The following is a 12479-nucleotide window of genomic DNA, read 5'->3' on the forward strand; positions in this document are numbered from 1 at the left end:
ACAAATATCTCAGTATTTAGCAAGCATGATAAATTTGGGTTCATCTCGATGAAGTAACAGTTAAACTCCTCCACTTCCATGACTGTTTCGCTGCACACAAAAAGAGGACACACTGTGCTCTGTGGTTACTACCGTGTGTTAATTAATTGTCCCATCGCACACACTAGCAATAATTTGAGCTTTCTTTAGCCGTTGTGGCTCATTTGTTTGCTCTGTTTAGTTTGACCCTGTAGCATGTTTGATATTTTTCTTTTTTTCACTGGTTTGTAAAATGATAAACACAGCTCTTGCAAACATGATTTCTTTATAAGCTGAGTTTTATTCAAATATTTCAGAGTACCACAGGCACTGTAAATCCTCAGACATTTGTTTGTACTTGCCATAAAACGAAACAAATAGTTTCATACATAAAAATCAGCACAAATACAGTAGGACATTCATTATAAAACACACAATAAAATTAATAAATATATAAGTATTTCAATATTTCAATAAATAAATAAATAAATACAACAAATAAAATAAATACGACAAAGATATGTTAAATAAATAAATTCCCCAAAAAGTAAACCCTTTGTTTTTCTATTCTGTCAGCCTGTAGTGACATGGTAGCACTCTTTGGTTGACTGCTGTAGTTACAATAGTTTGATTTACTTACAAAAATGAAATGACTTGCTGATACAAATATTTCAAGTATGGCTGATGGTTAAAGTACATTTTCCATCACCTCTTTAGTGCAATGTGAACCATCTGTGGTTTCCTCACATTCAATAGTTAAAAGCCTTCCAGAAGGACAGCAGGTCATGGTGGAGAAATGGAGTCTGAGGTCACCTTTTCACCTACATTCATCAGACACCTCTCCTCACAAGGCAAAAACACCAAAGAAGTTCTTCCCTGGCTCATCCTCCAATTTCTCCAGCATTGCCTCCTCTGTCTGTGTTCTCAGTCTGTCATGAGCATACAAGTTGAACACAGCCCCCATGTAAACTGCAGTGTACCAGTTCCCATCCTCATCTGAATCCCCACTGGTTGTCTTTTGGCAGACTGTACGGATAGAGTGGAGAATGGTCACATATTTAGGTGCATATGAGCGAGACCAGCGTTTGACAGTGTGGCTCAGGTGGACCATGGGGTGTGAGGAGGTATCGTCGGCATCGCTGCTGCAGTCAACCCGGAAAGATGCTTGGCTGTAAACAAAGTAGAGGCCATCTCGAGGAATCACAATTTCATTTTTATCGAGCTCTAGTCCTCCCTGAGAGTGGGACTGGTCCACATCCTTCTGCCATTCCACTGAGGTCTTTCTACTATAGTTGTGTACTCCTGTTGAATAGTACAGACAAATGGCAGACACCATGGTGAATTTCTGATTAACAGTGAAATAAAACTGCACTTGAGTCAGGGGTTCCTGAAGAGAAATTTCAAATGAATTCTGTTGCAGTGACATGAGCCTATTTCTCATTTATCCTCTACATTCTTCAGTCTAACTAGAACTCATTTAAATCTCCAAAATATCCAAAGGAAACAGGCATAATGTGCCCTTAAAAATCAAGGAGAAGTTCTAAAACTTTCTGGAAAAACTGGTAAGCTTCCTGAATCAAGAACTTCCTCCAATTATGATCCACTAAATGTCCCATGAATCTCACAGAGACGTGTGATTTCATGATTACAATACTGGGAAAGGTGTAGTATGGTTCTCCACAATCAGTCTAAAATATGCCTTGCACTTTTTTTTACTTGGGTTTCATCCCTTACCTTGCAAATGAATGGCTGCTCTCACATTTGATATTTGCCTCAAAGTGTGATGGAGATCTGGGAACAAGAAAAGACAGAGAATATGAATTATACAGTGTTTTCGCCTACTAGTCACTAACATTACTAAGCTAAAAAAACAAACAAAAAACAAACAAACATCAATAAGTCCACTACTTTTGTAAGAGTTGAGGGTACTCACCAAAATTGTCCTCATTTTGTCCAGGAGCCTGTTTGAAATAGAGCATGACACAGAACGCTGTTACAGACTGGTTGGTTTTAGGTGAAACAGTTCATTCACTGTGAGAGTCAATGGCGCTCTTGAGTAGTTTAGAGAGAATTTTAAAACCCACCTCAGCACGCCTGTTAACAACGAGGGCAGCAGCAGCAGTAGCAGCGAGGCAAAGTGTGAATGCCAGGAGGGCCATGGTTAGCTTTGACCTGGGCTTGATTTCCTGTGTTGCCTGTTTCTCTGTGTCTTTGTCGATCATTGTATCCAGCGCGACCATGCATTCACCTTCCATTGTTTTTAGTGGGTGCCTTCTATCAGGTACAGTTCACTTCTTAGCAGCCTTTCCTCCTCTTCTTCCACCTCTTCTTCTTGTTTGATGCCGCTATCTGTGAGAGGCTGTTTTAAAAGGCTCTCACCGATAGAGGGGGAAACTCCAATGATGTCACACATGTGGAGACTCAATGAGAAATAGAGACCCAGTGCCTGGGAGGATCTTACGCACCACACCTCCTCTGCACATGGCATGTGTATGATGGAGTTATACCAACATCAAATAAAAAACCAGACACCTGTGTGGAATCCCCTTTTGCACCTCAGTGCACACCCACACAACTCAATAGATCATTTCAAACAGGCACATACACTCACCTGCTGTATACCTGCGTACACAGGCAAGACCACAGATCACTCTATTCTACTATTCTAAATTTTTAAAAAGCACATGTTAGCTATTGATGTGAAGTGTTCACATATGTTGTTGTGTTGTCTTCGTTTCTATGTGGGGCAGACACACTGAAAGCCAGTTCAAATGTGGGGCAATAAGTCACAGAAAAGTCTGCAACCTTCAGCTATTCGTCAGTCAGTTTGACCACTATTGCCAAATGTTTTTTACGTTATTGTGTTTGATATTCCACCAACAATTAACTGCCAGTGATGTCATTGTCAACCTACATTTATAGTACATGTGTCACTTCCCTAATAATTTTATAAAGGTTTTTTGAAACGTTTCGTCACTCACGAAACACTGAGTGACGAAACGTTTCTCCCACTGAAAACGCTACAACAGAATCAACCTTTTGGGATGCATGTTTTAAATGTGATATACAAATAAGATGTTGTTCTAATTACTAAAAGGCACTCTATGAAGTATGTTCTGAGTGCAAACGCTTGTCTGTCTGTATCTCTGTGTGCCCTGAGATGGCATGACAAGCCCTTCAGGGTGGACACCACCTTCTTGCTCTCTAACAGCTTGGATAGATCAATGATTAATGGAAATGATGGACTGATTAATGATAAGAGGTTATATAAAAGGTAGAATATATGTAATACATGATTACAAACCATCTGAAACTGTATCATTAATAATCCTTTCCATGGCTTGTTTGTATGAAAAGATCATATGGTAACTGTAATGAGTAAGGATGAGTGTAGGTGTTTCATGTCTATTAGCAGAGTAAGTGTTGAAGATTTAGTCAGCACTCTAGTCAGATAACCAGAGTTCATTACTATTCTGAATTGAATGTCATAAATTGATCTTGAAAAACTGAAAAATGGGAACACGCTGCATCTGAATGTCTTTTCATCGTCACTGACAAACCATGCCCTGGAAAGAGGAACACCGTTCTACATTTGCTGCAACAGCGTGGGAGGCTGTGGTAGCGGGTTGTCTGGCCCATAGTTTAAAAACAGCTACCCAGAGGGTGTCACAACACCAAAACGAACAAACCTTAAAACCTTCTCTACAGAGATAATGTAGAAGAACATATGATATCCCTTTCACATGAGCTTACAAAATAACAGTTGTGTAAAACAGCCATGCCTATTGGGGAGGCTTTGTGACTGTATCACAGTCATCATGGAGAATGTCTGTCTTTATTCTTTAAGCTGCAAGTTTTTAACAGTCATCTTCACGCGAAAGTGAGCCTTTCATGCTCAAACTATATTTTGGGTGGAGTAGCATCTTAAGGTGTTAAATGATGTCACCAGTGGTGGTCAAGATAAGATGAGCTCTATTTTTCTATAGCTATCATATATGTATATATTTGTATTAGCTATGAAACAACAGTGGGAAACAGGAAAGAAGTGTGACCAGTAAGATAGACAGAGAGGTTGCAAACAGTGGAGTTGTATCAGCTAAAACCAATATATTTGCATAAATAAAAACTGAGTGTGCTCGCAATGCCCACAGGAAGACTCATAGCGACAGCACGGCACATCAAATTCACAAAGTTTACTTCTTACACTGATGGCCACAACATTAGCATATGAAACAAATTTGCTCTCTTTAGAAAGGACTTGTTCAACATATATTAGACAGTGGACAGAGTAATAGATTCTGAAGGACACTGACATGATTAAATTGGTGACACTTCATGTCTGTGGTGGACTACATTTATATAGACCTTTTCTAATTTGGTCACTCACTTAAAGCATATTGCAAACCACCTTCAACTATTCATACAGCACTTATTCTGGCACACAGTCACACACAGAAGTTTTACTATCAGCATTTGGTGCTACTGTGTAGTCACATCCTGCTCACACTGTATTATGCTAGATAATTTGGCTTGGCATGTTTCCAAAATGGCGAATGTTAACTGATGAGATGCTAGCTGTTGTTAATTATTATTACAGACAATAAAAAAAACTTTTAGTGTAAGAAATATCTGAAAGGCAGACAAAAAACTGGCTGAAGTACACATGAAACAGTTATGGAAGAAACACAGTAACACACTGTCAGCTATTGTTCACTATGTGGACTACAATTATGTTAAAGCATCAAAGGTTAAAATAAATACATACATCAAATCCAGAATACTCAAAACATTTCATCTGTTTTAATGTAGTTTTATTGTCTTATAGCAGCAATGATATCCAACTTTATTACAAGAACTGTCTCCAAATGTCTCCAAATCTGCCTTAACCGGAAGGCAAAGTACAACCTTTTACTGTAACTCCACAAAACTCTTTCAGTGCTATTTTAGTTTACAAAACTGGCCATGGAATAAAAGACCACGCCCAACCACAAACTGTTTGGAGACTGTTGTCTATCGTCACAGACACATACCAAGATAAAATCTAACACAATCAACTAAAACACTGAAAAGGAGAAGAGGAATCAAAGATGTCCAGATGCATTCAAATAAGCAAAGATACTTTATAACACATTTTTATGTTTCCATGTATCATTTTATATGTCATTCAGTGAAAATGACTAAACATGGTTTTCCATAGAGGGTGAACTTCAGCAGCAGGGGAGTATACGCAACAACAAGACAGAAATTATATTTAAATTTTTTTTCTTTCCTCAGAAACTGCCCCTCATGTGGTCTCCAGCCCACTTACACACAGAGTTTGGTATTTTGTTTAGCAAAAGGATGTGAAAAAAAAAACTCCCCTCATGTCAGCTTGTCATGCTTTTTTCTCTTTCTAAAACTGCCACGAGAACCAAACTCCCTTTATCTAAAAAAAGACTTGATACATTCCCTGAGAAAGGAGGAATACACAGTGCTTTTTGTAGAATGGCCCACTACTCAGCTTCCTCTTTACAAGACAGGATTCGAAAAGCTCTAGTAGATAAATAGCTCACCAAAAATATGATGTGGAAATCTCTCTAGAAAGATTTTGATGAAAAATGTGTTTAAAAATTGCCATGTTATACTGTGACTATTACTCACAAATTGCAATTTATCTACAGAGGTTATTATTGTTGTTGTTGCAACATTTTGTTATTATTGTCACATTTTATCTGACCCTCTCATGAGGGTCAGATAAAATGTGTTCATGGAGCCAGGCTTGGATGGAAAATTTTTCAATTCCTGGTGACCTGCACCTATAGGGACTAAGTAAATGTTGGTTGGGTGGGCATCATGCTAGCATCATGACTCAAACAAGGACAGAGACCTTGGCTTGCTGACCTCTGGCTGCAGAAACTTGAATCTGTATATGGAAAAGACCCTCTGTGGGGTTGAAAGAGCCAGATCTGATGCATAATGCAAAACTATAACTACTTCTCACATTCTTGGGTCTTGGATTACAGAGTCTTGAGCACTTGTGTGAAGACAGGAAGCAAAGCAGAGATTAGCTGAAATAGAAATCGAAGTTACTACACTTATTCAAATCACTTCGCTTAATTCAAGAATTTTAACCAAACTAAACTGTAAATGGTTTGTACAATCATTTCCAAACTCTGCGGGGTACCAGCAGATGGTGAAACTCTCAATTTTTGTTAATCCGTGTGGCCTTTATTCTACAGAATAAATGCCCCATTCAATTTTAGGGGAAACAACCATGAATCACTCGTATAACAACTGTAACCACTTGAAAAGAGAGAAAGGAAGGTTTCAGGCTGATGATGATGATGATAGGTTATCTAAGGACAGAAGAGGGGAAACCCCAGAGCTTTACCTTCTTGGTTTGATTCACTTTTAAACAGGGAAAATTCCAAAATAAATAAACTCGTATTTATCAGTGTAGTTTTGTGCACCAAGATAAATTTTTAATTTAGTGGAGCCAGAAAATGGATACAAATGGATTTATCAAAATGCATTGTAATAGATTCACACAAACACAATTTTCTACAGTAGTGATGCACAGTGCATGAAAGTCCATCCATCCCTCCAACCAATTTCATATAACTTCTTATCTAATTCATGGTTGCAGGGTTGCGGGAACCTACTCCAGCTGTCACAGGGCGGGGTATATGGAAGTATGTGAATGAATATTACACACTGATGTGACACCTCGTACATTAATGTGATGCTCTAACAGTCATCATGCTTTTAAGCTTCCCACTAGATGATTAACATCTGGTTAATGGCCCCTTTTTCTTTGAAATCATTTGATTTTTACTTCAGAAAGTATATGTATATGCCAACGTACCTATCTTTCTCTGAGAGAAAAAAGATAGATAGCTAGATAGATATGCTGGATACCAGATTTTAGCACATATGTTAAAAACAGTCATTGGGTTTGGTTATAGGGAGTATTTGCTTTTATTTTTCTTTTCTGTTCTTTCGCTTTTATGTAGAAGCCAAATGAATTGAAGAGAATCAGTGAACCAGGTGAGCTCTTTCCAAATAGGAAATGAAAACAAAACTCTTTTCTAAAAACTATAAATACTGTCAAGTCACAAGTAACCACATGCATTTGAGATAATGTGATGACTTTGGGAAAAAGGAAAAACCAGAGTTATGCAACTGGGGCTGAGGCAATAGTTACTGCATCATCTCATTGTCCATTATTTCAACTTACCTGTCTGGGCAAGGCCAGTGCTCAGAAAGGAATCAAGGAGTGGAAGGGAGGAGGAAGTCCTGTGGAGTTTTGTAGCTGTGGATGAAACCAGGTAGAAAGAAAGTGTTTGCGATACTGGTGTTTCCTGTCTCCTTTTCGCAACTAAACCACGAGCTGTTACGTGCATGTTTGTTCCTGTTGTGAGGTGCGTTTTGACATAATGGCGGAGGAGGAGTAGGTCACAGTGGTTTGACATATTTAGAATATCACTGCTGGTAGAGCAGGGCGATATGACCAAAAATATTTATCATGATATACATTTGAAAATTTGCGATAACAATATAACTGACGATATAATTGACACTAGACAAAATACTTTACAATTCCTCAACTTTATTAGTGCAAAAAAAAAAAAACCATCAATGTATTTTCATTTAAACAAGCAGCTTTTTTATGTGCATTAAAGTTATATAAAAATGTAACAGTGCAAATGCAAATTCCTCGCTGACAGTTTAACCAAAAGGCATTTCCAGTGGAAATTGGCCGACATATCCTCAGCATAACCATGTATAACATCCACAAAACTTAAAAAGAGGTTATACACACACAATACGGTAACATTATGTTGAAGCACAGTACGTATCACTCCGCCAGGCTCCTGCCTACGATAGCCGTAATGCTCCGACAATCCATCAAGCGGTGCGGCTTCGTAGCTTAGCAAAGTCGTACTGAAACATTTGACAGATTTTCGAGCACCGTGTACATAAAATCATTTCCAGGTCAGTAAACACAACCAGAATTCATACATAAGGCACACGGGATTATAAGGGGCTCTGTCGATTTTCAGAAAAATCAAAGGATTGATTTTAAGTGCGCTGTATTTTCCAAAAAACACGGTAATAACGACGGCCCGCTAGCATGCTCTACCAAAAATAGTGCTTTGTTGTGTATCTGACGGATGAAAGCCAAACCAGTCCCACACCACTGAAGCTGCAGCATTTTTACAAACCAATTCTGGTTCATCCGTTTCATTCAACGATCCGCTTTCGCTCTTCTCATTCTGCATCGTCGCCATGTGCGTATGTAAACAAAGGCACTGCGCATGCGCGTTTTACCCATATTCTATGGCGATATTTCATTTTCCTATCGTTGCCCAACATTATACCGGTATTACCGTGAACGGTATGATATAGCCCAGCCCTAACTGCTGGTATTGATTAATGTTAAAATATATTGTGTATTTGTAGCTTTCTAGATCTATAAGCCTTTTAAAATTCTGTAAAAAGCATGTCATGTTCTAAGTCCTGATGATTGATGAATTTTGGGTTTCTGATTTGTTGCTCATTCTTTTATCTTAATTCTTTGTTTTTCTGGTTTTCCCAGCGTTTCACACACACACTCCACAGGTCTGTTGATGACTCTCCGAAGATTTGGATGAGCTCTTTTCTGACAGACAATCTGGACTGTGCAGGAACTTATGCCAGGCTACTTTTTGTGGACTTTAGTTCCACTTTTATTACCATCAACCCAGCTCTACTTCAGGATTCCTCCTGCAGTGATCTACACACACAGCAGATTAGAGTAGACATGCAAGCATCTTTTTTCATTTGTGATTCTTGAGTTTAGACATTTAAAATACATAATTCCACTCTTCTGCTAATTTAAAGAATATGAGCTTTCATTCAGGTGTTTTCTGACTCTACATTTTCTTTTGTCATTAGTCAGCTTTTTCTAATGTACATGTCAAACCTGTTCAGCTGCTTTCCAATTTTGAAAGTTTGAAACAGCAGTTTTGAACATTAACCTTCAAGTGAATGATTCTGTGTATTTCAGCTCATTCAACATTTTTAACTTAACATTCCAGCAGTTATTACATTTCAGCTCAAAAGATTCAACTATCAGCATTCACACCGCAGTTTCTTCAGGAAATGCTTTTCTAGTTTTGGTTTCATTTCTTGCTGTTTTTGTCTCCTGGTTGTAATTCTGTATTATAAATGCATAATAAGTGTTGTGACATTACTTTGCCCTGGAATGACTTATTAATGCTCTATATTGTACATATGCTATACAATTTACTATACAAAGTAACTGCACTGAATCCTGAATTTAAAATTGAGCTGATGAACTAATACCACATGGTCTGTAGCAACCACATTATTCCTCCAAAACTGAGAACCTGCTGGGCCAGAAATCAAGTGCATCAGTTAGTGTGACGTACTGATGACTTTGCAAATATCTTTAATATCTGGGTCAAAGTAAGAGGTGTATAAATTAATGTAAAATCTAATAAAAACATCATTTATGTCTGCAGAATTAAGGCGTGTATTCTTGATCAAGTGGAAAGTGTCCAACAATAGTCCAACAATAATAAAGGCATAATTTTTCATGTATTCTGTTGTGTTATTTTATTAGCAGAAAGGTCAGATCTCTCCATTATTGGATTCAACACAGCATTAAAGTCACCAGCTATTGTAAGTTCTGAGGTTGGCAGGTTGCTTAGTGAAGAGAAACTTTATGAAGCACCATCTTGTTAGGACCATTGCAATGTAGATACTATAAACTGGCCTTCTGGATCAAAAACTCTATGACTGGATTGTGATTAGGTTTCATATTTTATGGTATATTGCGTAGTTGCATTTATACAGCCAAAGAGTTTTCACCATTTTACCATTTTCAAGCATAAAAGCTGTCTATGAATATAGAGTTTGTCTACACAAATTACTGCTTTCATTTACCCCAGAAAATTAATTGTGTGCATCTGGACGTAGCGTTTCCTCACTCAACCAAGTTCTTCAGTCTCAGCTGACTGTAGGTTTCCCCAGCCTTGTAAACAGCAGATTTGCATAATGACTGAAACGAGCACCACTGAATACACAATGGACCGTGACGTCAATTTCATGATAATTAATATACAAATTGTCATGACCATTAATCAAGGACCGAGAGAGATCAAGGACCATTCACAGAAAGTTGGAAAATAACAAAGTTGAAAAAAGTATTTGTACTTCATTCAGCTGCTTCTGGGTTGTTGAGTTGGTGAATGAGTCCAGTGGTCGTTTTGATGATGGAGTCGGGTTACGAGCGGCTCCGTTAGTTTTCGTTCTTTATCATTGTGAATAATTGTTCGGAGTAGGAATCGATATAATAGTCCAGCTCCTCGGGGTTGAAACCTTTATAATGTAGAGAAAGATGTAGTTGGCTCAGTACTTTGTTTACGTTCCACAAACAGGTCGTAGCCATGTTGGATCACGCAGAGTCTCGTGAGAACTGAGGTTTACGTCGTCGTTGCGCTTCTGCTCCTTTGGATTGGGCAGACTAGGCGACTCAGTGGCACAATGCTGCCATCTACTGTTATTATTATCCAAGACGGGCATTTCTTTCTGCTGTATTGTGAAGTGATCATGTGAAGTAAGACTTGCTCGTTTTTCCATAAGCTTTGCCATCGTTCATTTATAAACATATTTGTAGTTTCTGTTTCTGATTAATAAAATGCTGTTCTGTTCTCCATCAATCATTCTCTCATTTAGCCACATTTCAAGAAATTCAAACTACTTGGCTTACTCAAGGTTCTTTTCACATATTTTAGATGTTTGTCTGGCAAACATCAGGTCAGGTCTTTTCCTTTCTTTTCCTTTTTTAATCAGTGGATATTTTAAAACCCAATCATTAGCCCACATTCTGCAAAGCCTTTTGAATTTAGTAGAACATATACACAAGATTTCTTCCTTATTTCCAGATGACAAGAACTCTTTTCCCACTCTGAACATTTACAAGGTACTTCCTTGACAAGTACCATTTACAATCTTTAGCTCCTCAGAAAATGTTATACTAACCCTGTTGTTGATTATTGGAGCATAGATGACTTTGTCTTTTGACAGTACATCTCATCTACTAATGCCAGTTCTGTCAATGCAAATGTAATGTCAGTAGAGGACGACATTGCTGCGCCTGCACTAAATCATGCTGCTCATCCATCATTTGAGAATTCCATTCCTAATATTCTGCTAAGAGAAACATAAATTAGTGGCTCAAAAAATAGCAGTCCCAATTAAGACGCTATTAATGTAATAACCACTATAATACTGTTGAAGTGCAGGTTTTATGTGTTCTTCTCTGAAACCATGTAGCATTTCCTTCTTATATACTTCTATTTATATCCTGTCCCTCCTGGACACTCCCAATGGAAATCTTAACACCGCCACCTTGTCCATCTCTAGCTATGCCTCCTATGGGCCTTGTTCTTGACCTCATGATGCTTTCCATCAAGGTAAAAGAGTGGCTGGTTAATTATTTATTTGTTGCACTATTTAAATACATGTCTAGGTTTTGACAACTAGATCTTAACAGACTAACAAAGAGTTTTACCTAAGTCAGTTTCAAAGCAACTTCAACAGATCCAGGGTATAATCTGATTTCACTTATTCCAGTCAAAATAACCACTGTGGTCATCAGCTTATTAAGTCAGTAAGGATTTCATAATGTAGGTACAAACCCATTCGTATGAAATGGGCACCTTTAGCAAGAGCTGACCAAGCATTAATAAGAATAAATCTACAGGCAACAAAGGAGCTAGTTTTACAAAGGAAGACAAAAAATATAATATTAATCTAATAGTTAACATATAATACAGTCTGAAAGCAACACAGCTGCCACAGATAAGGCAGCAAAAACGAGGGTATGCAAACACTACCATGAGTATGTGTATATCTGAACCTGTGTGTAATTTTGATTGATTATAGAAAATCCATAATAAATACATATGTGGGGTTTTTTAAAGTCATTAAAATATTACATTACAATATGTTGTTATATTACAGTTTTGTCTCCCTCTGTAGAATCAGTTGCCATTACATATTTGAGACTGATAATATGCTGCAAACGCAAAAGTTAGATTGATAAACCAATTAATAGGAATTGTAAATATATTATTTTTCATTATAAAGTGATTCTGTATATTATTTTTCATCAGTCGTACAGATTTTTTGCAGGTACTATCTGTAAAATAAATCAGGCTATCAAATGACTTTAACCTCTTTCTGCCTCGTCAATTTACCGTAAACCTGAGAGAAACTACTCCCCCACAATTTTAATAACGATAAAACGCTTACATGTAATGTGATTATCACGCAATTTGTCTTCACCCTTTCTTTCACCTTTTCTTGGGAATCTTCAAACACGTTTTTTCGGCTTAAATGAGCTCAGTGTGTGTACATCAGATTGACAACAACGTCTTTTACAGATATTACGGTTCATGTTGCCAGGGAGT

The 12479-nt window shown here is 37.7% G+C and overlaps 1 protein-coding gene across 1 annotated transcript; it reads right to left on the minus strand.

Moving 5' to 3' along the window:
* On the minus strand, positions 1–2364 carry LOC146549806 (tumor necrosis factor-like). Its single transcript, XM_085262753.1, has 4 exons — positions 2103–2364; positions 1952–1979; positions 1753–1809; positions 1–1320 (listed from the first exon to the last, which is right to left on the minus strand). Exons 1-4 carry the CDS (start codon positions 2271–2273, stop codon positions 863–865), a joined length of 714 nt encoding a protein of 237 aa, XP_085118879.1. The 5' UTR covers positions 2274–2364; the 3' UTR covers positions 1–862.
* Positions 2365–12479: the final 10115 nt, after the last annotated feature.

The sequence above is a fragment of the Mchenga conophoros genome, linkage group LG22, assembly GCF_057382185.1.
Source record: "Mchenga conophoros isolate Kocher_MC1m ecotype Shallow Benthic linkage group LG22, M_conophoros_male_GT1.1, whole genome shotgun sequence".
NCBI lineage: Eukaryota > Metazoa > Chordata > Actinopteri > Cichliformes > Cichlidae > Mchenga > Mchenga conophoros.

Excerpts from the sequence above, each read along its gene's own strand:
- LOC146549806 (XM_085262753.1), bottom strand. The coding sequence starts at position 2,273 with ATGGAAGGTGAATGCATGGTCGCGCTGGATACAATGATCGACAAAGAC. Across the intron at positions 1,980-2,102 it reads TTGTTAACAGGCGTGCTGAG|GCTCCTGGACAAAATGAGGA; the intron begins GTGGGTTTTAAA and ends TATTTCAAACAG. Across the intron at positions 1,321-1,752 it reads AGCAGCCATTCATTTGCAAG|GAGTACACAACTATAGTAGA; the intron begins GTAAGGGATGAA and ends ACTATTCAACAG.